Source organism: Podarcis erhardii, assembly GCF_964252035.2.
Source record: "Podarcis erhardii genome assembly, chromosome: 17".
Taxonomy (NCBI): Eukaryota; Metazoa; Chordata; class Lepidosauria; order Squamata; family Lacertidae; genus Podarcis; species Podarcis erhardii.
In genome coordinates, this window is record NC_138515.1 from 9,663,625 (window position 1) to 9,689,592 (window position 25,968).

A 25,968-nucleotide genomic window follows, 5' to 3' on the forward strand; every position below is an offset into this window, starting at 1 on the left:
CGCCAGGCACCTCTGTCCTCCACTGCCTCCCGCAGTTTGGTCAAACTCATGCTGGTAACCTCGAAAACACTATCCAACCATCTCGTCCTCTGCCATCCCCTTCTCCTTGTGCCCTCCATCTTTCCCAACATCAGGGTCTTCTCCAGGGACTCTTCGCTTCTCATGAGGTGGCCAAAGTACTGGAGCCTCAGCTTCACAATCTGTCCTTCCAGTACACATGCTTTGTATTGCTACCCAGTCGTCTCTTGTTGATTGTCACCCCAAACACCCTAAATTAATTATGATCCTTGCTGTTCTCTTTTTGCTCCATAGGGTAGATATACCCTTGAGAATGTGACTGGCTTTGAGAATCTTATGATGTCGGAATCTGAAAGTTTCATGTGGCTGAAGCCCTTCTACTCAGAGAGCAATAGTTTCCTGGAGATCCAGCATGTGGAGGAAGAGCTGCCCTGTGGAAAAGACCAGGAAGTCCTGGTGGATTACATCATAGACCGGAAAGAACTGGGCCCTGATGCTGACCATGTCGATTTCTATTATTTGGTGAGCATCTGGTCTAGGGAAAGTCGAGGACTATATTATTTGGGGGCCAGAGCCAGAATTGAATCATAGAATTGTGGAGCTGGAAGGGACCCGAGGGTCTAATCCAACCCCCTGGAATGCAGGAATCTCAGCTAAAGCATCCATGACAGAAGGCCATCCAACCTCTGCTTAAAAACCTCCAAGGACGGAGAGTCCACAACCTCCCATGGGAGTCTGTGAGTGAGGTACAGGGGCATAGTGGAGGGGGGCCGTGGCCCTGGGCACAATTTTGTGAGGGGGCGCAAACAGGCACCTATCCACAGCAGGCTCCTTCATTGGAGTCTGGCTCCAAGTAAGAAGACACTGCACTTAGGCTGCAGCGCTCATGCTTGGCAGTAGCTCTGTCCCCAGGTCACGCTTGACCCAGGGTGTGTGTGTGTGGGAATGTTAATGGTGACAGGAGAGGATATATTGTTTATTTATATCCTTCCTAACTTGTGTTAGCAAGTTCCTTTACTTAGCAGAGTGCCTTCCCCTTTACAAAGCACAGCCGATAGCTGGTTGCAGGCTCGTGTGAGTCTCTGACGATTATACAGTTCAGTCTGTCTCAGACTGAACTGTATGTTCCTGGTAAGTTCCCTTGAATCCTTCTTAAAAGAATAAAGACGCCACAATCTTATTTAAAGTCAATAAAAGAAGTTTACTTACACCGGTTCACAGTTGGATCCATGAAGGCAGACTTAGTTACAAATATGTACATGTGGATCTACCCCATATGGGGGAATAATCCCAGTGACTGCAAGCTAGAAGTCCGGCAGTTCACACGATGAAAGGAAGATGGAAAAGAGAGAGAGAGGTGCTGCGTGACTCGTCCTTTTGTTACCTGGGCAGGTTAGGTCACGCCCACCTTCTGTCAAATGCAAAAGGAAGGATGTTCCAGCCAGGAGGAACAGGAAGTTTCGAGTGGCTGGACCAAACCTTCCCTCGCATGTCTGCTCTAGCATTACAAGGAATGTTGTACTTGACTGCTCCCAGTGGATTACATCAGCTCTCCTTGGTCATGGCGAGGTGCACCCAGCTGCAGCAGCTCCACCATCGGGTCAGGCCTTGCCTAGCGGCGGAGGGCAAGAGGAGAGTGGGCAGCAGCTTCTCTGCTCTTTTCCTCCCCTGGACTGTGGCGCACGGGAGGGTGCCCTCCATGCCTGCATGTCTCAAGCACCATGGGCATATGCTCTGCCGATGGTGAGGTATACCTCTCCTTCTTTCTCTCTGTTTCTCTCCAGCCCCTCTCCTTGCTGAAATTAGACTGAGGTTACGGATTGGGCTGTAGCTGGGCCACCCCCTTCTAATTCTTTGTGGACAGTGGAGAACTGTGTGAGAGAGAAAAGAATGAATGGCATATATGGAGGAATAATGGGTACATGCAAAAGGAAAGGGGAGTGCAAAAGGAAAAAAGAGAGAGAAAAAAATGGGAATAAAATTAAATGATTAGTGAAGGCAACACAACAGAAACGGTTGAAATGGAGAAATGAAAATGGAATAAAATAACAAGAAGATGGAAAAGGGCAGAATTGAGAATAGTATTTGTGTTGCAGTGTGTACCGGTATTTCTGTTTCTCTTGCTCATTGTGAATCTGTTTGGATCCAAACAGCAGGGACCTTCCAGTGGCCTTTTGTGGCTCCTGTATGGGTTGTCCAGCCATCAGCAGAGATATAGCAGAAACTGAGCTGAGATAGATCAGCCTCAGTAGTTCATTCCACCCGTGGCTTGTTGCGTGGAAAGCTTTGCTGAGATCTCAGATAAAAGTGAAGGGCTTCACACACAACAGTTGCTGTTGTGCCCAGTGCGCAGAAGACAGGGAGCTGCAGGCTTTCCTGGTTATTGCCCCCAATTTCACGTTCTGAAATAGCAAGTGTGGTTTCTATCAATCTATGAGCCTCCCCTAGCAAAACCCATCGCACAGTCTCTGCAGGGTGCTTCCTGTCCCACATTTCTCTCTCCCTTTCCTGTATTTCTACTGCCAAAGAGGGTGGGGAGGCTTTTCCTTTTGCCCCTGGCCTAACAAACCATCTCCCTGCAGATTGTGTCCAAAGGGAAGATTGACTCCAGCGGACAGAAAACTGTTCCTGTTGGCCAGGATGAGAGTAAGTGAGAGATCCATTGGAGAAGCACCACACTTGGCCAAGCTGATAATGTTTGGTGGGCCTAATCTGTGTAGTCTGGTGTGTCTTTCAAGAATGAGGAGATGGCCACGAACTTTAGTAGCACCCAGGACATGGGATGAGAGTGTTGAACCAATTGGAGACACCACTGTGCCTGGTGGACCATCACCAAGCAATCCTAGCACAGTCACGTTTGACTTCAAAAGAGGAAACTTTTCAAATGTATTAACCACTCAGCTTACATTACGCAGCTGTCTGTCTCCCCATCTGGTTCAACACCTCAGATCGGGCCCAGTCTGAACTTCCACGACTCCAAGTTTGATTCAGATGTGAAACCATAATTAAACATGCAGTTACCACAAGTGGGAGACTCTCACGTGCACCATCTGCTTCCCCTGCCAACCGCGTGGTTCATGAAGGTTGCATGCAACTAATTTTTACCCACTGAAATGAATGGACCTAAGTTAGTCATAGCCCTTGATTGCAGTGGGTGTACTCTGAGTAAAAGTGAATTGAATACAACCCTCAGGGTTTAAAGCCCAGATTCAACAGATGATTGCTTGGCTACCCTCCTCCCCTGCTTTTGGCAGCCCCAACATCCAGAATTTGTCAGGAGTCAATGCACATCTGATGTGTGTGTCTCTCTCTCACACACACATATCCTGGGCACAACTTTCTGACGCTGAACAGATTTAAATCTTATGAATGACTCCTGAGTTTTTTTCACTTGGCAAAGAATCTCATTCTAAAGTGCTTGTTGGCATACGATTCACAATCAGTGTCTTCCAAGTAAGGCGAATTACCATAGCGGACTGATAGATGGAAATAGGATTTTTTTTTTTAAAAAAAAGAACTTGCTGTGTAGTGCAGAATGGAATTTGTTATTAGCAATAAATCAGTTATTAAGTTCAAGACACGAGGGTTAGAATACTTCTGCAGTGCACAGGGGGGCTGGCTGCGTTTGGGGTGGGTCTTCTTGATTTTCTTTGCTTTACCACCATCTAGCAGAAGTGAGATGCACAGGGATGTTTTTTTCTCATGTTGTAAGCCATGAATGCGCTCTCTCTCTCTCTCTCTCTCTCTCTCTCCTTCCCCTCCATTCTCCCTTTCCCCTGATCCAGCTCTGAAAGGCACCTTCTCCCTCGCCTTGTCTACGAGCTCTGACCTGGCACCCACAGTCAGGCTTCTTCTGTACACTGTGTTTCTGGATGGCGAGGTGGTGGCTGACGTGGATCAGTTTGAGATACAGAAGTGCTTCAAACATAAGGTGGGTAAGGAAGCAAGTGGGGCAGGGTGAGGCCTTGCATCCTGCAAATCTTCAGATCCTTTTTGCTGTTCACAATACTCGCTCTTTCTCCACCATCCTCCATGACATTCTTGCCCTGGTGCTGCCTGTTATCCACTCTCGTCGCCGCAGGTTTCCTAACTGGCCATTCCTGTTTTGTTCGCATCCTTCCACAGGTGACTTTGGACTTCTCTGCAGCGGAGGAGCTTCCAGGATCAAAAGTCAGTCTGCAGCTTGAGGCTGCTCCTGGTGCTCTGTGCTCTCTCCGTGCTGTCGACAAGAGTGTCCTCCTGTTGGAAGATGACACGCTGACACCAAAGAAAGTAAGGATGCTCATCCTTCTCCGTTATTATTAGTTTATTATTCTTTATTAAATTTGTCAGTCACATTATTTTGCCCAGGGCAACCGAAAGCAACTCACGACCAAACAAACAGACAGCAAATTCCACATAGATACATTGGGGCTGCTTAATTAGATTAGTGCTCCTTCCCTGTGCCCTATTCTTTTCTTTTCATTTTCAGGCTGACGCATAGGAGCCAACTCCAAGGGGCCAAGGCATCTTTGCCCAATAAAGATTTCGCCCAATAATTTTTTTGAGGGGGCCAGACCCCCAATTGATAGGCATTGCCATTCAAATAGTGTGTGTGTGTGTGTGTGTGCGCGCACACACACACACACACACCATGTCATGTGATCAATTCTGTGGGGCAGGACTTCCCATCCCCTGCCCCCAATATTTAATTCAAGTTAGCACTTCTGGACTGACGGATGGTTGGTTCCATTCTATTATTTAGCTTCTGCCTTTTCCCTTCCATGTCATGAGCTGCAGCAGAGGCCTTGGTTATGAATCCCAACAGCCCTTCTGCCTTTGTAGCACTTTAGCAACCCTTCCTTCCATCCTTCCTCAATTCCTCACCACACCCCATCTTTCCATGCTTCCATTATCTTTAAGGCCTTCCTTGATACAGTGGTACCTCTGGTTAAGAATTTAATTCGTTCCGGAGGTCCGTTCTTAACCTGAAACTGTTCTTAACGTGAGGTACCACTTTAGCTAATGGGCTCTCCTGCCGCCACGGTGTGATTTCTGTTCTCATCCTGAGGTAAAGTTCTTAACCCAAGGTACTACTTCCGGGTTAGCGGAGTCTGTAACCTGAAGCGTTTGTAACCCGAAGCGTTTGTAACCCGAGGTACCACTGTACAGTCCATGCTAAGAACCTCCAATTTTTTTTATTGCATTACCAATGATATACTATGGTGTGTAGCGTGACAGCACTGTCAGGGACTAGGCAGAGGAAGAATGGTGGAGACGGCCTCCCCAGCCTGACTCTTCCACAGAAGAAGACAGTTCAGAATGAATGAATGAATGAATGAATGAATGAATGAATAAATAATATTTTATTTATACCCCACCCTCCTTGGCCAGAGCCAGGCTGAGGGTGGCTAACACCAGTAAAATCATAATAAAAACATATGGGGGCGGGCGGGAAACCAATTTATTAAAATACGGGTTAAAATACAATTTAAAATGCAGCCTCATTTTAATAATAGCCCATAGATCAAAACCATAAGGGGAGGGAAACATAAGGGTCAGACTGAGTCCAAACCAAAGGCCAGGCGGAACAGCTCTGTCTTGCAGGCCCTGCGGAAAGATGTCAAGTCCTGCAGGGCCCTAGTCTCTTGTGACAGAGCATTCCACCAAGTCGGGGCCAGTACTGAAAAGGCCCTGGCCCTAGTTGAGAGCAATCTAACCACCTTGCGACTTGGGACCTCCAAAATGTTGTCATTTGTGGACCTTAAGGTCCTCCGCAGGGCACACCAGGAGAGCCGGTCCCGTAGGTACGTGGGTCCTAGGCCTCATAGGGCTTTAAAGGTCAAAATCAGGGCTTTGAGGGAGATCACAGCTCAGAGGCAGATGAGGGGGAAAGCTGGGAAATAATGTAAGAGGAGGAAGAAGAAGAAGCACTAGAGGGGCAACAGCTGACAGACTCAGTGTCTTTAGAAAGCATAGCGTTCCAGACCCCCTCTCTCCCAGAACATGACAGGCCTTGAAAGTAGGAGAGCAGAGGGCACGTCCCAGCACCGTAGAGATGACTCGTGAGGAAGTGGGAGGGGGTGGAGATTCACTTGGAGCAACGCCATTATTCCAAGAGGTCACATTCCCAAGCCACTCTCTGTGAATATTGAATAAAAGCAGATGGTAAGGACATTCCCTTGTCTTGTCCATTCCTGGCAACCTGCCGTGGGGGGTTGGTTCCTCTGCTGCCTGACAAGCACATCATTAAGAAGGGAGACACAGTGTTGTATTCCATGCAGTGCAGTGCCTGAGCGGCTCAATTGCATTTACAAATGAAATACTGATTCACAGTGCTGTAGCCTGGGTTACCAGCTGTGGGGCTGTGCAGAGGTGGGTGGAGGGTGGGAGGGAAACGGAAACGGACGGAGTACATATGCACATTCAACTGCTTAAAGCATCTGCATCACCCAAGAGATTGCAGCCATAGAGTCGATTTGTTGTCTGGAGATGTAACTTCCTAGTTTGCATGGAGAAGCCGTTTGCAATGGAGCCCAGTGACGGAAGCGTGTGGCTGTATTGATGCAGCTCTGTGTGTTGGAATTTTGCACCCGAAACAAATTTTGCACCCAGGGCAACTGCCTCTGTGGCCTCCCTTTTGTCAGCAGACAAAAAGGGGCTTCAGTCTGGCCTGGGGCTCAACCAGTATGATTTGGCTTTATCAACACTGAATACAGTGGTACCTCGGGTTAAGTACTTAATTCGTTCCGGAACCTGAAACTGTTCTTAACCTGAAGCACCACTTTAGCTAATGGGGCCACGCCGCGGGAGCCCGATTTCTGTTCTCATCCTGAAGCAAAGTTCTTAACCTGAAGCACTATTTCTGGGTTAGCGGAGTCTGTAACCTGAAGCGTATGTAACCTGAAGCGTATGTAACCTGAGGTACCACTGTATAGTTACGTGTTTCCTCCCTTCCAACTCTCTGCTTTCAGGTGTTCGGTCATTTTAGTTACGATTACTTGTATTTAACTTCTGGAAGAGGATTTCCCTATCGCTTGGAAGACTTTGAGCCATATCCTTGCCTGCCTCCTCTGGCTCCAAGCCAAAAGCAAAAGAGGGCCCTGAAGGTAGCCCATTGGGCTCAGAGTGAGGCCGATGTTTTTAGCCTGTTCAAGGTGAGTAGAATTTGCTCCCGAGTTTAGCTTCTCCCAAAGGTGCCCTGCTCATTTCCATGAGATGCATCCTACAGACTCTCCCAGTGCCCCTATTTCCCGGGATGGTCCCAGGTTTAAAGAAACTACGTCTGATGGGTGGCCCTGACTCCTCTATCTCATCCTCTCACCTCTCTGCCCATTGAAATCTGCTCTAGGCAAATAGGCAGGACTTCCTTCCCCCACAAGGGAGAATGGGAGAACCCCAGCAGAAGCAGGGGCAATATCATGACTGGGAGGGAGGTGAAACTGGTGCCAGACTGGACCACCTCCTAATGCTGGGTCTTTCACACCTTACTTTTCCTTTTTTTGTATCATTTTTATTAGCTTTGCAATGCAATTTTACATTCAAACATAAAATAAAAATCATAAATTGTAGAATTTTCTGAATTCACGGACTTCCATTCTCCCCTCCCTGAAGTCCTCTTATTAACATTTTCTTTTTTTTTTTATTAAATTTTTATTGGGTTTTCAAATTTTTTAACAACACACAACATATATGACTTCCCCCCACCCCCCCACATACATCCCACTTCCCCCATTTAATTCAGCAAGTTCTTATTCCTCTCTCTAAACTTAATCTCTTTATTCTCCAACTTAGTTCATCTTATTAAACCCCATAATATTACCCTATCTTCTTATATGCAATAAATCCTTATTTCTAAGATCAATCAAAATTTATATACCAATCTCCCCCTTTTTTTTTTATATTAAAGTATAAATCGAATTTACAATAGCCAAAAATCATAAAGTTTTTCAAAAATCTGTTTTCCCCCCTCCCTCCCTGCCCGGGTATCTGTCCCTTCCCAAGTAGTTATCCTTCCATAAAATTCCTAGCCAGGATTCCTCACATCTCCAGCCCTCAAGTCTATTTCAGTCTCTCTCCGGTTTTTCTGTTGATATTCCTTTTTGCTGGTTTCCAGGTCTCGAAGGGTGTCTGTTACAGTTACTTCCTCTTCTCCCAGTTCAAACCTAATTGAGAAAACTTGTTGCCAGGGTTCTACCAAAAGTCCTCCAGGTTGCAGATAATAAAGGCCAGAAAAGAGGAGGAAGTCCCAGTTATATTTCTTTACTCCTTTAATTTTCATAATTCCACAGTTTCCAAGGGCTTCCTCCTTCACTTTTCTCCTCAGTCTCATGTCTTCATACTTTGTAATCCAAAAGATTTCTTTGTTCTCTGGCACCATAGGTTTCCACACTTTCTCTTCTCCGACTTCCTCCTTCACCCCCTCCAAAGATGTCATATTTGGTTGAGCTACAGAGTCTCTCAAGAACAAATCTCTAGTTCCGTCAGCAAGATTGTTTGTTTTGAAAGTCAAGGTCGTGTATTGTTCTTGTAAGATTCCCACGAGAAAAGAAGCTCTCTCAATTTGTGCTAGTAATTTTCCTTCTGCAGCCATTGTAATGTCACTGGTTTCCCCTAGGGGGATTTCCATTGTTCACAGTTCTACGCCAGCAATCCTTTACCCTATTGTTTATTTACTTTGTTTCAAAACACGTCTGTTTATATGTAACACCTTTAAACCAAAGAGATATATAGTAATACAATTTTGTCCTTTGTTCAGCTGTTTGACAGCTCAGTTGACAGCTGTCAAACTCCGATTTCTTAAGGCTAGATTGGTGCAGGACGCTCCCAGGTCCAAGGGGGGGGGGGTCACAAAAGTTTCCAAAGTTCGTTTCTTCCCTCCAGCACAACTTGACAAAATAGAACTTGTTCTTAAAAGTTATTAAAGTCTCTTACCAGTTTCCGTAAACGTAAAATCTTTTTCCCGATCTTAGATTTTCGCTCCTTGCTTCCAATTGCCTGTATGAAGGGGGGGTGCGGACTTCCCTTTAGCACATCCCCCCGTTTGCCCGATTTAAGGATAACGGTTTTTTTAAAAGTCCAAATTTTCTTCTACTCACGGGGTGTTTGTATCCAATCGAGTTTTCAGGTAGAAAGTTGACGCTCTCCGGTGAATGGCTTGCGGCTTCACTCCACTGAGGTAGCGGTTTACTCTCAGCACCACGCCACCCCCCGTACCTTCTCCGCAGCCTTTAAAAAGGCTCTTCGACTGTCAGGGGGGGCGCTTAAGGTGCCCACCGAGTCACCAGGTCCACAGGTATCCGCACCTGTGGTTTCTAAGGGTCCCCGCGTCGCCGGCGCGGCAAGACCCGTCCTCAGAGGAGCCGATTCCCTCCGGAGCTCGGAGGGAATCCGCCATTACACCGATCGCATCAACCCGGAAGTCCCTCTCTTATTAACATTTTCACTGCATATCATGTCTTCCTCCAGATTTTCATAATACTCTATTTAAATCCATAGTTCTTCTCACATTACAAGTGTTATTTCAATCCTGCTAATGTTTTTAATTGTTTTCATTGTGCTCTCAAATATATTACAAACTTTTCCCAGTCTTTATTGAAGTTTTTATCGTCCTGGTTCCTGACTTTTCCAGTGATTTTGGCCATCTCTGCATAGTCCATCAGCTTTGTTGTCCAGTCTTCTTTTGTAGGTATTTTGACTTCTTTCCATCTTTGGCCTAGGACTATCCAGGCTGCTATCGTTGCATACATAAAAAGTCTTTTGTACTCCCTTGGGTTTCTCTGCACCTACTGTTCCCAATAAAAAGGCTTCTATTTTTTTTTTTAATGAAGGCTATCTTAAACATCTTTTTCAACTCATTATATATTATTTACCAATATGATTTTATCTCCTTACAAGTCCACCACATATGATAAAAGGTGCCCTCTTTTTCTTTGCATTTCCAACACATTTTTGAAGTACAGTGGTACCTCGGGTTAAGAACTTAATTTGTTCTGGAGGTCTGTTCTTAACCTGAAACTGTTCTTAACCTGAGGTATCACTTTAGCTAATGGGGCCTCCCACTGTTGCGGTGCCGCTGGAGCACAATTTCTGTTCTCATGCTGAAGCAAAGTTCTTAACCCAAGGTGCTATTTCTGGGTTAGTGGAGTCTGTAACCTGAAGTGTCTGTAACCCGAGGTACCACTGTATTCTTATGCATCTTTGCTAATTTACTGGGAGTCAAATACTCACACCTCACTTTTCCATTCTCCTGGTTTCCCATAGCTTATGCGAATGAAAATTTTCACCAACATGCAAGTTAAAAAGCCTGTTTCCTGTGACCTGCCAGTAACAAGACGTTTAAAAAGTGGCTTTGAAACAGGTGAGAATCACAGTCATTTGCTTATTTCGCTGCTGGAATGTCCCCAAGTAGAGAAATCAGTTTTTGTTGTTTCTGCCTTTCAAGGCTTTTATTCCCACTGATTCCTGCTCACCTCATGATGTCCAAGCGGGATCTCCCTCTCGACATCCCATCCCTTGAGTCAACGGTTTCGTTGCTGGGTGCAGTGCATCAGATGAGACCTGGTGGCATCGCTGTATCGCTGCCATCATAATCTCTCTCAGAAATTTGGCCACACTGCTGCGGATTCATCTTTACTGATGGACTTGAGATCTTTTCTCCTATCTCCAGGCCTGCTCACAAGTGTTCAGCATGAGAATGTGATTTCCGAGAAGCCTCAGGCTGTTGATTCGACAGAAAGCAAGAAGGAAGAGAAAGCTAAACCCAGGACACACTTCCCAGAGACCTGGGTCTGGGATTTAGTATCAGTGAAGTAAGTGAACCGTGCTAGGGAAGGACGATAACCACTGAGATGATGCCATCTACCTGGGATATCAGTAGCAGGGATGTGGGGGTGTGGGGGGAACCCTTTGAGATCCAAGCTCTTCTTCAATGTAAGGATCAGACAGAATTATTTTCCACAGATCCCTGTCTGGACTAGCCTGGGCTTTCTCATAGCCTGGAGCCTGGTTTTCCCTTGGAAATGTAACTTCAGCCTTCAGAAAACCGATCCATAGTTTTGTTGTCACTGAGGGAGTGACCTCTCTTCCTGTTCTTCAGCGAGGAGGGGAAAGCAACTCACTCAGTCACGGCTCCGGACACGATCACGGAGTGGAACGCTGATGCCTTCTGTGTGGCCGACATTGGCTTCGGACTCTCCCAACAAGCCAAGTTCCGGGTCTTCAAGCCGTTTTTTGTGGATATGAGCCTGCCATATTCTGTGATCCGTGGGGAGACCTTGCTGCTAAAGTCCACTGTCTTCAATTACATGAAGGAATGTATCCAGGTTAGTGTCCATTGAGAACAAGCAAACAAGCTTCCCTTATATGTGTATCCAGAAAGAAAGAGGAGGAGGGAACCCCACAAGATAGAGATGGAGGCTGGGGGGCTGGACTTCACCAGGGCCTTGCCCTTCCTACACCTGCACTCACCTGTCTCTCCCAAGGGACAGGTCAGTACTTTTCCCTCCTCCCCCCACCACTCTGCGTTCAGTGTTGAGGGGACAGCTTGCATTTCTTGCTGTGGGTGAAGAAGCAGAAGCTCCACAGAAGTGTGGACAACAGGAAGCACAAGGCAGCCCCATCCCCTTCATGGCAGAAGAGGTCCATAGAGCACATTCCCTCCTCGCCCCCCAGTCCTGGGAACCTGTGGTTCTCCTCCCACAGCAACCCCTGAGTGTGCTTTAAAGGTGTGGTGTGTGCACAGCCCCATATGCAACACAGCCTTATTGCTGCAAGAGGCCAGAAGAGGCCAGAAAGCCACCCAGTCTGATCTGCTGCCAAGGCCTAGGGATGCCCATCTGCTGCCCCCTTCCTCTTCCCCACAGCCGCAATCCAGGCCACCAGCTGAAGAGCTTCATGAAGGGCTCACAGAGCAACAGCCATGAGGGGTTTGTGTGAGGAAGCCAAGCCACCCACTCATAATCCTGAGGGTTTTTGATTAGAGGTCTTCCTGTAAACTTTGTTGAGTGAATAAAACTCACCAGTCTGATCTGGGGTGGCATTCCTCACAGATGCTAATATGGTGCCCCCAAAGCACGAGGAGACCCCACTCACTGAGGTCTTACTGGGCGCAGTCTACGCTCTACTCAGCTTCCCAATGAGGGGCACCCTAGGCATGGGGGTCTGGCTCTTTCTCCTGGCATAGGCGCACCTCCTGTGCCTCTTCTCTGAATGTTTGCCCCTTGCTTTGGACTTGCTGCTCTGCCTGCTTCACGAGGGTCATTTTGCTGCATCTCCCAGGTGAGAGTGAAGCTGCTGGAGTCGCAGGAGGTGGACGTGAAGCCATGCCCGGCCTGCCAGTTCAGCACCTGCCTCTGTGCTGAGGAGGCCCACACCTTCTCCTGGAACGTGACGGCGACTCAGCTGGGTGAGGTTGAGGCGCCTGAGTGGGTGGGAGGAGACTTGTGGAGTTGAGGCTGCCAAGGGTCCCTCTCTTTCTTCCCCAAAGACCTTGTCATCTGAGGACACTTGGCAGAACCAACGGAGTCTTCTGTTTGGAAGCCAACAGGGGATTAAGTGGAATAAGGAAAATAATACCAATGCCCCCTGTTGCATGTGCTATGGGTTTGTTTCCTCCCCATTCCAGATGGTGTCCCTCCCCAAAGGAGAGGTTGGGGGTCCATCTCCATTCCAGAACCCCCTATGCTCCGACCTCTGTCCCTTACATCTGTCTCCAGACTGAAGGCATGGTGGGCATGTTGGTGGATGTGGGGCTGGACTTGGGATCTGGCCTCCAAGCAGCCTCTTCCCCTCCCTGAGCTCCTGGCACTCATCATGGGTCTGTGCCAATTTTGCCTTCCTCTAGGGCATGTCAATCTCTCGATCACCGCTGAGGCAGAGGAGACGCATGATCTGTGTGGCAATAAGATCTCCACCACACCTCCGCGAGGCCGGTCAGACACAGTGGTCAAATCCCTGCTGGTCAAGGTTAGTGTCTATGTGGCCTTCAGCCCCTGATGTCCAACTTTGGCTCACAGCTATCAAGTGACAGCAACTGATTCAGAACTCTGGTTCTCCCCTAAACAGGTTTTTTTGAGGGGGGGGGGCTTTGTATTTTTGTACAACCTCCCTGTTTCCAGGTCTAAGGCGATGTCAGTCAGGGGCTGTGATCAGTTGGAAGGCCTGGCAATTGCGAGAGCTCTTACACAGAGCAGGGGAAAGGCAGAGAAGGTAGAAGGAGATTATTCCCCTGAGAGAGCAGCCCTACTCACCATCCCATTCTCTTTTCCTCCCACAGCCAGAAGGCGTCCTTGAAGAAGAGACCCACAATGCCTTCCTCTGCTCTTCAGGTGTGCTTAGGCTGCATCCCTTGCTCAGGGCAGCTTGGCTTGTGATGGGGCCCCAGAGAACACAAGTTGGAGAGAAGACAAAGTGTTGCTCTGCTTGTCATTGGGCTGGAGACGTGTCTCTTCCCTAGGGCAGTAGTGAGATGCAAAAGAGACCCAAGACACACACTCTGTCTCTCTGCTTGCCAAGGGGAGTAGGGATGGGATGGAGAGGGGGCGGAACGACAGGTGAGAGAACACAGTGGCTAAAAACAGACTCACTGAGCTAGCAAGCTCCTAGTCCCATCTTCGCTGTGTGCAAGTCCAACTGCAGATTATGACCACTTGGATAGTGTTTTCAAGTGCATTAATTCCTGTTCTTCATCTCCTTTCAGGGGACCCAGTTCACGATGAGGTTTCCCTAAAGCTGCCTGAAGCTGTTGTGGAGGGCTCTGGCCGAGCTACCGTCTCCTGCATTGGTGAGGAAATCTGCACATGAGAGATCTGGGGAGGAGGAGGAGACTTTTCTTTCCACTACATCATAATGCAAGTTATCCATGTGCAATTCTGGCTGCCATTGATTCCTTTCCTCATATGGTCCACGGAGCAGGAGAAAAGAAGCTTGCTCCATCTTCCATGTGACAGCTCTTTAAGGATTTGAAGATGGCCACCAGACCTCCTCTCAGTCATCTCTTATCCAGGCTAAACATACCCAACTCCTGCAGCCTTTCCTCAAAAGACTTGGTTTCCAGATGGTGATGGTGGTGGTGGTAATAATAACAATCTTCTCAACATCTAGGGGACATTATGGGCACATCAATACAACATATAGACCTTCTGATTCAGCGACCCCTGGGCTGTGGTGAGCAGAACTTGATGAAGTTTGTTCCTAACATTCACATACTCCGGTACTTGGAGAAGACCAACATGGCAACCCCCACCCTCAAAGAGGACATAATGAAGTACATACAGAGTGGTGAGTAGGTCCTCTTTTCTCCTCGGAATGTGGCTTAAGGCAGGTGTTCATTGGCAAGAACTTTGCGAATAGTAAAAGTCTGGAAGATCACTGGCCGAATGAGAAGGGAGGTTGAGGAGACTGTTGTGAATTTGTTCATGCTAATGGAAGGTGCTCTTGAGAAGACATTGGAAGCCTTGGAGAAAGGAATTTCCATTTTATCTGTAGGATGTATTCATGATTGTTCTTCATAGATCAAAAAGTGTTTGCTGGGAGTGGAGATTTCATGGCGAATTTGCAATCACAATCCATTGTGTTTTTTGTGGTTCTTTTCACCATTTGATAGATAGTGACGTAGTCCTATAATTTCCCCAGCCCACAACCACTTTATCCCTTGGTCCACTTTTTGGGTATTAATATTTTATTGAAGGAATTTCAATTATAAAGAGGTAAAGTGATACAGAAAAAAGAAAAACAAGGAAAGGGGAAAAGGGGGAAATGATTCAAAGTTTTATGAGCAGAAAACAAATAATGATACCTCTAAGTAGTTGAATAGCATCATGTGCATGTCCAGCATGGGATTATATTCCTACTAAATTAAAATAACTCTAAACAGACCTAAAATCAGAGGTCTCTCTCTCCCCACAGCCTCCATTACAGCCTGGAGCTGTTTTCTCTTTATGAGCCAAATATAACCAGCCAAATCTTTCACTGCAAATGTCTCATAGACACTTAATACAAGGTTTGCCCTAACAAAGCATGATGTCTTTTCGGCACCGGAAAAACACTTCTTTCTATTTTGTTTTCCCAGGCCTTTTAAGATGCTGGGCTGCCTATGTAACTGGTTTATGATCATCTTCCCACTGCTGCGGTCCTACATTGTTTTCTGTGCTGATTGTTGTCTTGTTTTAACTTTGTCGGCCACTTAGTCAGGTGGTTTTTAAAAAACTGTAAATCCCTTAAATATATAAGCGGGTAAAATCAGGGTCCCTCCTAGCATTGCCAGTGCTACTTTGTTCTTCTCTTCTGCCAGGGTATCAACGCCAACTGCTCTACAAGCGCGATAACGGCTCTTACAGTGCCTTTGGGATGCATGATGCTGAGGGGAATACTTGGTGAGTTAGCAGCAGAGCTAGAACCAGCCAGCCCAAGCTGTCAGGGTGGGCATTCAGGCTGAGCAATTTGCTGTCATGAGCAATTGGAGAAGGAGGTGATACAGGCAACCCTGCAGCCTGCGATCTGCCAGCCCTTGCTCCCAGTTAGCACCTTTTTTGGGCCTCAGGGTGATGTTGCTTGTTAAAGAGGCAGAAGCCTACCATCAATTTGTGGGTGGGTGGGTGGTGGTCTTGGGTGTCCCCTAAGAGGCAAAATTAAACTACTACTACTTCTGGAATCAGGTGGAATGGGAATTAAAATTGAGGTTTAGTGTAACATTTTATTGCGCAGCATTGCCTAACCTTATGACCACATGTTCTTCTTCTATTATTATTATTATTATTATTATTATTATTATTATTATTATTATCATTATTATTAATTCCATGTCTATACCACTTTAAATTTTAAAGGAAAAATCTCCAAACGCTCCATTAGCACATGAAACAAAACAATCCAGAATAAAACAATTTAAAGCTTCAAGGAAACTATTTCAGATCCTTCTCTAAGTGACATTTTGCTTTCCCCACATTGATTTACCTATTTAATTTAAGTCACTTCCACGATGGAAAGAAGTCCCCATGCAACATCAGTTAGTAGCTTTCTCCTTACGGCTTCTGTCACTTTTGTTGTTTTCTGTTCAGTGCTGCAGGAGAAAAGCTGAGATGAAAAATAGTGGGGTATGATCCCTTGTAGTTCAGAAGCTGAGTGCCCCTCATTTTTAAATTTATTCTTGCTTCAATCCCGCAGGCTGACAGCTGCTGTGGTTAAGGGTTTTGGCCATGCCAAGACTTATGTCTATGTTGATGAGAAGCACATTCAGGATGCTGTGCGCTGGTTGGGGCAGCACCAGCTTCCCAGTGGCTGCTTTGAAAGTGTGGGAAGAGTCTTCAACAATGCCATAAAGGTACCTTCACTGAGCATTCATTTGCTTGCGGGGAGGTTATACAACATGGGATCAAGCAATTGTTATCCCACACTTCCCAACGTATTTTCCTGTTACTTTCCTGATCACGAAAGGTCCAGTTTGGGGAGAGGTGGGGAGAAGCTTTGCTGTCTCAAAACTAATTCAACCGCACAACTTCCATTTTTCTGGTATGTCATGGAATCCCACTCAAAACAGTGGGAAGCGCCTTGGAAGGACCTTGACTTTTCTCTCTGTTTCCCCTGACATCCTTAGGGTGGCGTGGATGATGAGATTTCACTAACAGCTTACGTTGCTGCCTCACTGCTGGAGCTCAACATGAAGGAGAATGTAAGTCCTTCCTTAGGATTTCCACAAATGTTTGTGACCTCCCCATCAGTCCTTGTACAACTCTGATGCTCAGGGCAGAACTACCAGCTCAGTATTTGCACTATTTCTAAGGCTTTGTTAGCATTTGGGTCCATGCCCCATATAGCTACCCCATGAAGCATCTGGGAAACCACTTTACTGGCAAAGATTTTCAACACAGGTTCTAGTAACTGGCCACCCACCCTGTCTGGTGTGCCTTCAGCTTGTCTGGATAGAGAGACATGCCTCAAACTGCAGCCATGATGCCTCTTGATGCTTTTGTAGAAACCTGACTTTTGCATGCCTCAAATGTAGCCTACCATACAAGCTCCCTCCATTGCTCTGTCCAGTTTTTGCTTCTGGCTCTGAACACTACTTGCAGGTTGTCCGTGAGGGAATGCAGCCCTCAAGTTGGGGGGGGGGAACGTCTCTGACCCCAGTTTGTAGGATGGTGGTACGGGCAGATAATGGGCACAAAATTACCATATCTGCACCAGATATGTCATAAAATGCTACTCTTTGCTGAGTCATTTGTATGTTCAGCTTGTGTCCAGATGCTGGAAGGGAATTCCTTGTAGCCTGGAAGTCTCTGCAAAAGAGGGCAGGAGTACATGTTCTCCACCTTCTGTCCATCTAAGAAACACCAGGGAGATGTCTGACCTGATAATTATACAGCGGTACCTCAGTTTTTGGACATCTCCGTTGCCGAATGTTTCGGTTTTCGAACGCTGAAAACCCAGAAGTAAATGCTTCCATTTTCGAACGCGCCTCGGAGATTGAATGGCTTCCACAGTGTGTATCTGTTGTTTTCCCACAATTTTCTCTGTTGAATTGGCAGACTGCCCTTTGCGCCTCAGTTTTTGAACGTTTCAGAAGTCGAACGGTCTTCCGGAATGGATTACGTTTGAAAACCGAGGTTCCACTGTACCTCAGGTTAAGTACTTAATTCATTCTGGAGGTCCGTTCTTAACCTGAAACTGTTCTTAACCTGAAGCACCACTTTAGCTAATGGGGCCTCCTGCTGCCATCGCGCCGCCGGAGCACGATTTCTGTTCTCATCCTGAAGCAAAGTTCTTAACCCGAGGTACTATTTCTGGGTTAGTGGAGTCTGTAACCTGAAGCATCTGTAACCTGAAGTGTATGTAACCCGAGGTACCACTGTATATCTTTCCACTATAGCTCTCATGGCCTCCCCTGTGGATTCCTGGGGAACTATACTTTGGTGAGAAGACCCCCAGGACCTCCTAAGAGAAGTGCAGTTCTCCCACTCAGCAACCTAACAGAGTCTTTTTAAAATTGTGTTAAAGCGTACAATGGTAGATGATGCCTTGGGCTGCCTGAAGAGGAACTTGAGTTCTGTGGACGATGCCTACCCCAAGGCCTTGCTGGCTTACGTCTTCACGTTGTCTGGGGACACAGAGATACAGCAGAACCTCCTGAAAGAATTGCGCGAAGGGGCTGACAAAACAGGTAGGAGGGGTTCATTCAGAGCAAAGAAAGGCTGTGTGCCCATTAACTGACCTAAAATGCAGCAAGGTTGTGCTCTTTCACACCATGGACAGGATTTGATTTTGGTGGGGAACTAGCAGGGGGAGTGCAGTGCATGCAGAGAAGACAGGCGTGTGTACACAGCCCTTGTTCCAGAGACAGCTGTTTTGCCACATCTGGAGTAGCAACTTTTTCTGCTTAGGCTATTGGGGTAAATTCTGAGTTCCCCAGTAGTTTCTATTATTTCTAAACAAACATGTCAATTCAGGTAATCCTTTGGTGACCCAGAATTAATTATCCACAATTACTGTGATGATGAAGCATTTCAGAGTGTTTTTATATGTTTCCAACTCTTCGTCTTATAAGGGCAGTCTTCTGAGACCTGCCACTATTATTCCCATTTTACAGATAGCAATGTAAGCCATTACATACCCCTTTCCAGCCTCCTTACAAAGATATCTTTCTGCTGGGGTTTGGGACTAGACTCAAGGTGTGGTGCCCTGCCCAACATGACTCACTGCAGAGAACAAGTCTGAATGACTTCTGGGACTAACTACACTTGACGAACAACCCGGCAATCCCACTGCTTAGGTTTTTTGAAAAGGACGGGGAAGTATAAGTCTTCTCTCCATAGCGGCCATCTCAGTAAAAATCACAACTGCATGCAGCTGCGGCAATTTGCGCCAGGAAAAGCCTCCATTGGGGTCAACAGGAGCCTCCCCCCCCCATGCTAATTGCTGTACTGTGTATATGGAGAAGAGTCAATATTTACTGAGCTGGTGGCTGGGATGATTAGACTTTAAATCTCTGCTCCCATCCCTGGTGCCTGGAATGAATGAATCCAAGGGGGCAGCCTAGTAATGCTAAAGAAAGAAAGAAAGAAAGAAAGAAAGAAAGAAAGAAAGAAAGAAAGAAAGACTTAGTAGCATCAGCAGTTCCCGCTCCAATTATTGCTCTGGGTTATTATTACAGGAGTTGAAATGATCCCACCTTCTTTTCTTTCCCCTCTATAGGTGGAATTGTATCCTTTTCAGATGTGGAAACAACAGCCTACTATCTGCTGTCTCTCCTCAGCACAGCAGAGGTGTCCACAGATGTCCTCAACCATGCCTCTGAAGTTGTGCCTTCTCTCACCAGCCTACAGGGTCTTTATGGAGGCCTTTCATCCACACAGGTAGCGACAGCTGTTTCTCAAGGGAAGAGGTGCGGCAGGGTGCCAAATTTTGGGATTTGGGTGTGCCGAATGCAGGGATGACTCCAGAACAAAAACTTGCTGGGGGGGGGCAAAGAGATGGGAAGGATTAAAGGAGGAAAGATTTAATCCACCTGAATATACTCTGCCAAAAAACTGGAGGGAGTATTTAGGGGGAGTTCCCACTGTCCCTTGCTATTGCTTGCAGCCATCCCTGGGTATTCACCTTGAAATGTGCATTCTAGCACAGGGGTGGTGCTTGAGTGGAGTGAAAATTATCGGGCACTCGGAGGACTTCCGGGTTAGCGCCATCAGCAATGGTGGCGTTCCTCTGACTGAGAGGAACCCGCTCCGTGGAATTCGGGTCGTGCCGCCGCGGTGAAGGCGGAGACCCTTTAGAAATCCCAGGCGGATGAAGCCTGGGAACGTGGGATTCGGCTGACACCAGGAGCGCCCCCCCTACCCACAGGGAAACCCATTTTTGGGGGTTCCGAAGTGACGTGGGGTGAGCGGCGCGGTGTTTTGAATCAACCGCTATTTTTACGGAGTGAAGCCACGTAGCCGTTGCTGGAGAGCGCTGACTTTTTCTTGTGGACAATTGGATTTCAAACAACAACCCGTGAGTAGAATGGAAATTGGATTTTTAAAGTATTTTTAAATTGGCACCAATCAGGGAAGGTTTAAACAGGAAGTCCGCCTCCCCTTTCTGTAAATAAACTGAAGCAAAGAACCTGTTAACTAAGGTCGTGGAGAGTTTTATGTAAAGGATTTAAATTCCACTGATTGAAACTACCATCAATATTCTTTTTGGAAGCAGGGGAGCCTGCAGGAGAAGGTTAAAATTCGGGAACTGAAGCGCCACTTCCCTAAACCCGGGAGTGGTCTGTGAGAGCACGCTGACGGTGAATAGATAAATTTGACAGCTGTCAAGTTAGCTGTCAAGATACAAAAGAAGGACTTTGTTTCTACTGTCCGTTTTTGTTACAATCTTACGTTTAAAAAGAAGGAAGGAACTGTTACAATTTAACGTATGGGACCTTTGGGCCTGTGCTGGAAGGAGTGAAAAGGAACTTGAATTCCTCTAGAGGGAGCTTTGGGATATTGTCGTAAGGAGCAGCTGGGAAATTGCTTTTAAAGATAAAAGCCCTGAGAAACCAGTTTTTGACCTTGGACTGTTTAAGGATGGCGGTCGGGAAGGAAATCGAGTGTGAACTGAACAGGACATTTTATCTCTTGGGAAAGCTGCAAGACCAGATAAATGTTATGGCTACTAATGTTCTAATTTGGGGAACAAAAGTGGGTATTAGTAAAGAAGCTGACAAGAACTCGGCACAGGAATCTCTTCCAACTGAACAAATTGAAAAATCTGAGAAGAAGAATCATGTTGTGATTAAAGTGATGAAAGGGGGAGCCGCAACCCTACAAAGGCAAACGGTGGATTACAATTTGAGGCCTTACATGATGGCAACTACGAGAAGCAAATTTTTGGAGATGGAAGCCTGGCTTGGTCTGGAAAGTGAAAGATGGAGAGATCACCCTATGTGGAGATCAAATGACCCTTGGGATACAAATCTGAGCCAGGTGGAGGTTGGAGCTTCGGGGGCCTTTGGATTTGAAAGGAGTGTGAAACAAGATTTGGAATATCCTATAGGCCCTATTCTTAACTATGGAAGTTTGGCAGGAAGGAATATGATTACCGTTGGGTTGGAGCTTCCCCAAGATCTGGTTTTCAACATCAAAGACTATCAAAAAGACCGGCAGAGGGGACATGAAAGAGACTTAAGAGCTTCAGACTTAGATCTCCGGGTTGATGGTTTTCCGAGATTGATGGAACTATTGCTAGGGGCCGAAACCGGGGAGGGGATCTGGTGGAAGAAAATTGGGAATTTAAAGTGTATATAATATATATATATTTTTCTTTTAATGAGAGAGGGGAAAATCGTGGAATGGAATCTTTTTTGACCCTAGAGGAAACGTCTTAAGAAATAAGTACAGATATATAAGTTTTAATGAGAAATAAGATTAAATAAAGTAAAAGTGGATGGTTATTTGGTGAAAGAAAGAATGGAAAATTATAGTATATTAAGATAAGATATAAGGATAAAAATAAGATGAAGGATTTGTTGAAATATTTATATGAATTAGACTACAAAGAGGGGAATTATAGTATAAGATAAATTATTAGGATAAAAACAAAGTTGGAAGGATTTGCTGGAATATCTAATTGAATTAGAATACAAAAATGGGAGGCGTGAGGAAGTCAAGGAAATAAGTGAATGTAAGTAAGTGAGTTAAAGGTTTGACTTGTTTTTTACTTCTTTTTTTTCTCTTTTCTGTTTTTTGATGATGTTTTTTTTAATTATATGTACTTTTTTTCTTTTTTTCGATTGTTCTCTTTTTATTTATTTATTTTTTCTGTAACCTTTAAAATCTTAGAAAATTATCGGGCACTCGAAAGCCATCATTTGAGGTTCACCATGTTCAATGGCTGCAGTGGTGTGGCAGGATGAGGGGCAAAAGGAGTTATTGTTTATAAGATCTCAGTAAGTGTTAAAATTTGTCTCCTGGATCTCCACCCCACCATCCAAGACGACTGTTTGCTTTCTCCAGAACACAATGATTGCCCTGCAGGCTTTATCCAAGTATGCAGCCTTGACCTATCGTGAGGCAGAAGATGTGAAGGTGCTGGTGAAATCCAGTGGGGGTTTCCAGCACGAGTTCCATGTGGGCAAGAAGAACCGGCTGGTGTTGCAACAGGCCCCTCTTGCAGAGATTCCTGGTCAATACAAGCTGGAGGTGTCAGGGAACGGCTGTGCCTATGTGCAGGTAAGGGGACAAGGCACAAACAAGGCTCACCTTTGATCCACGGGGAGCAGGATAGAAGCAACAGACCAAGGCACTTTTCAGATTGTCACAAAGGAGGGAGAGGCTGGGGGGGGGGCATGTCTCAGATCCTGAGCAGTCCTGAGAAAATGAAAAGAGCATTCATGTTCATCGTGCTCCACAGCAGGATAGCTGGGTAAAATCCAATGAAACATACTGACTCTTGCAAGTTTGAAGGGAAAGGCAATTCATTAGCACAGATTCAGCAGATGGAGGTTCTGGCCATGGGTTGTTAATAACGTCAGTAACAGAAAGAATTAGATAAATAAATGGGAGTATAAGTTGGTCAACAGTTAATAGCTAGGATAGGGCAGAGTTCCAACAGAGTTCCTGGTGAAAACGACGTGATGGAACACTCACTGAGTGGCCCATATTGTATATCATCATCACCACCATCACCAGATTTTATTGGTCAGCCAAATACGGGTTATAGCCCCAAGCAACCAACCAACCAACCAACCAACCAACCAACCAACAGAAAGGCCTTAAAAACATATTACAGTGGTACCTTGGTTCTCAAACTTAATCCATCCCGTAAGTCCGTTCCAAAACCAAAGCGTTCCAAAACCAAGGTGCGCTTTCCCATAGAAAGTAATGCAAAATGGATTAATTAGTTCCAGACTTTTAAAAATGACCCCTAAAACAGCAATTTAACATGAGCTTTACTATTTAACGAGACTATTGATCCATAAAATGAAAGCAATAATCAGTGTACTGTACTATAAAAGAAATAAGACAGTATTGTAGATGATAAAAATTAAAATTATGCACTGATGATAGTCTTTGTTTGGATGGGGGGAGGGGGCTTGTATCCATTTCCGCAGTCACACAATCAATCAGTCCGTAGCTGAACTGGGTTCCACACAGTCACAAAAACAAATTAACCGAAAAAGCCTCAAAAGCAAAAACGCAAAAACGCAAACCCGACCCCAACCCCATCCATCTCCCCTCCCTCTACCCCCCTTTCTTTTTTCCCTTTTTTTCCCTTCTCCCCCTAATGCCTCAACAAATGTATGGATTTGTAAAAATGTTACATGGGAAAAAAAAAATACGAGGCATTACACTTACACTGTAAAACAAGAAAACCCTTAATAATTTTTTTTTAAAAAAGCAAAAACGCAAAACAAATAGCAAAAACAAAGGTGCCAAACTTAATCCGTTCCAGAAGTCTGTTTGACTTCTGAAATGTCTAAAAACCAAGGCACAGCTTCTGATTGGTGCAGGCGCCCCAGAAACAATAGCCGACAGCCGCATCAGATGTCCGGCTTCCAAAAAACGTTTGAAAACCAGAACGCTTACTTTCAGGTTTTCGGCGTTTGGGAACCAAGGCGTTTGAGTACCAAGGTACCACTGACAGCACACATGATGAAAGATAAGATAAGATAAACTTTATTCGCATTAGCCAACAGCCATGGCAACATAAAACAAGCAATATATATAAATAAAAAGACAGTGATGTGTAAAAAGGGCAATCAAATGAGCAAGGTTATCGTTCAGATAGTGGCCCTTAATGATGAAAGCATTATAATACACATCACAGAAGATGCCAGAAGTCAGCCCAGAATACAGCAATTTTCTTCCCCACGTAGACTACTCTTCGATACCACAAAGAGCCTCCACCATCGGAAGCTTTTGCTCTGAGTGTCGAGACATCACCAAAGGAATGCAACCAGACTACCAGGAAATATTTTGATGTTCATGTACAAGTAAGGTACTGTACTTCTGCTAAACTGCTTCTGAAGGGGCTCCAAAAATCACAACTCTGGTGAAGCAGCTTGCGAAGCTTTGGGAACATGTGAATAGTTGCATGCAAAAATATGTTCTGCCTATTTACAACATATTTGCAAAAAAAATTGATAAAAAAATTTTCTGCCTCCCACCTCATCCCATGCTGGAGTTCCCCGGGAGCTGGGTTCAGAATCATGAGCTCTGTCTAAGGTAATTGGGCTGCCCACTTGTCAAAATCCTGTATACTCGCAATGGAATGGAGACTTATAAGGGAAAGGGGGGGGGGGGGAGACCAGCAAAGGCTTTTGCAAGCCTTCTCGCTCTTTGCTTTTAAGTCCCTGAGCCTGAGAATTTGGAAGGGAAAAGGGGGAGACTTGCGAAGAACAGGAATGGAGGCGGTAGTATGTATGCCTGAGGCCATGCATATTTTGAGGTCTGTTCCTTCAATTTAGGCCCCAGGCTGAATGGAAGCAAGGGGAAGGCTCTGGAGTGATGGGCCTCTGCTTGCTGGTCACAGCCACCCAGGCTGAGAGGAGCACTTAGCTCTGATGGCTGTAGCCACCATTTTGTCTCAGCAGCAAGCTGGGTAGTGAGTCTCATCAGCAATCACCTCAGGGTGGCCCTGCCTAGAGTGAGACATTGATTAAACCCATCCTCCAGGCTGCTCACTTGTGCGGCAGTGGGGAAGGAAGTTCACTACCGTAGTACCTTGGTTGTCGAACGTAATCCCTTCTGGGAGGCCATTTGTTTTTTTTTTAAAATAATTTTTATTGGGTTTTTACATTTTATAACAACAGACACACACACAAAGACAAAGACAAACAAACACACAAATACAATTACATACCCTAAGTTTCTTTACCCACTTTCATTGACTTCCCCCCACCCCCTCCTCTTACATCCCAATTCCAAAATTAATTCAGCAAGTTCTTACCTAACCTCTTAAAGATATTCACATTGCTTTTAAAAATTAAAATCTTTTGTTTATCTATATTCAACTATCCAATTCTCTTATAATCATTAATTTCTTTTTTTTTAAGGTCGATCTAACTTCCCCTTCACAAATTTTCCCTTTATTATAATAATTATAGGTCACATTGACCAAGTAAAACAAAACATAACATTTTATAATTCTATTCTCTCCCCCCCCTGCCCCGGTTTCTATCCCTTCCTAGACCAATGTCCAGAAAACAAACAAAAAATATTTCTAGCCCGGATTCCTCACGTCCGAGGCGTCTGATTCTCTGTCAGTCCCTCTCTGCCAGCTATATTGGTAGTCCTCTTTGATGGTCCTAAGACCCCGAAGGAGTTCAGTCAGAGTCAGATCATATTTTCTTTCATTCAGAATGTTAAAGAGTGTTTGCTGCGAAAGACCATCTAGTTTTCCATACTCAAGAGAAAAGTCCCAATCATATTGCTTTGTTCTTTCTAGTTTTAATATTCCAAGTACTCCAGGGGCTTCTCTCTTCTTCTTTCTCATCTTTCGCAGGTCTGTAATCCAGAGGTCTTCTTGCTCATACTCTAACGCTGCAGATTTCTGGTTGATATTTTCCACTTGTAATGTCTGAACTCCTTCTTTTTTCCCTGTCAATTCCAAAGGCATCTCTTCCTGCTCAGCTGCAGAATTTTTATCGTACATCTCCTTTGTGCATTCAGCAGAGTTGTTTGTTTCAAGATTCAAGGTCATAAAAACTTTACTCAAAGCCATACTCTGCTCCTGCAGGATTCCCACGAGAAAAAACATTTTTTCTATCTCCGCCAGTAATTTTCCCTCTGCAGCCATTGTAATGTCACTAATTCCCCCTAGGGGGCTTTCAGTTATTTAGTAGTCCTTTTCCAATAATCTGTTACTTTGTTATTATCAATACTTTGTTTCCAATCGCCTCAGTCCAAATGTATCAGCTTTAATTCCAAGAGTCATTAAATAGCAAAATTCTTTACTTTGTCCGCCCGTTTGACAGCTTCTTTGACAGCTGTCAAACTCCTTTCAGTT

At 45.5% G+C, this 25,968-nt stretch overlaps 2 protein-coding genes across 2 annotated transcripts in view; one reads left to right on the forward strand and one right to left on the reverse strand.

Moving 5' to 3' along the window:
* LOC309332078 (alpha-2-macroglobulin-like protein 1) overlaps nucleotides 1-24,031 on the forward strand; it is a 42,221-nt gene extending 18,190 nt beyond the window's left edge. The window contains exons 10-29 of the mRNA XM_081844813.1: nucleotides 313-540; nucleotides 2,601-2,664; nucleotides 3,804-3,949; nucleotides 4,144-4,290; nucleotides 6,972-7,154; nucleotides 10,261-10,357; nucleotides 10,667-10,808; nucleotides 11,096-11,321; nucleotides 12,277-12,403; nucleotides 12,842-12,963; nucleotides 13,274-13,325; nucleotides 13,697-13,780; nucleotides 14,101-14,277; nucleotides 15,290-15,371; nucleotides 16,162-16,318; nucleotides 16,592-16,666; nucleotides 17,992-18,154; nucleotides 19,186-19,346; nucleotides 21,975-22,190; nucleotides 23,837-24,031. Coding sequence (XP_081700939.1) covers nucleotides 313-540; nucleotides 2,601-2,664; nucleotides 3,804-3,949; nucleotides 4,144-4,290; nucleotides 6,972-7,154; nucleotides 10,261-10,357; nucleotides 10,667-10,808; nucleotides 11,096-11,321; nucleotides 12,277-12,403; nucleotides 12,842-12,963; nucleotides 13,274-13,325; nucleotides 13,697-13,780; nucleotides 14,101-14,277; nucleotides 15,290-15,371; nucleotides 16,162-16,318; nucleotides 16,592-16,666; nucleotides 17,992-18,154; nucleotides 19,186-19,346; nucleotides 21,975-22,190; nucleotides 23,837-24,016 — 2,829 coding nt within the window. The 3' untranslated portion in view covers nucleotides 24,017-24,031. The remainder of the gene's footprint in view (nucleotides 1-312; nucleotides 541-2,600; nucleotides 2,665-3,803; nucleotides 3,950-4,143; nucleotides 4,291-6,971; nucleotides 7,155-10,260; nucleotides 10,358-10,666; nucleotides 10,809-11,095; nucleotides 11,322-12,276; nucleotides 12,404-12,841; nucleotides 12,964-13,273; nucleotides 13,326-13,696; nucleotides 13,781-14,100; nucleotides 14,278-15,289; nucleotides 15,372-16,161; nucleotides 16,319-16,591; nucleotides 16,667-17,991; nucleotides 18,155-19,185; nucleotides 19,347-21,974; nucleotides 22,191-23,836) is intronic.
* LOC309332070 (alpha-2-macroglobulin-like protein 1) overlaps nucleotides 1-25,968 on the reverse strand; it is a 124,766-nt gene that overhangs the window by 31,340 nt on the left and 67,458 nt on the right. The gene's annotated exons all lie outside the window — the stretch shown is intronic.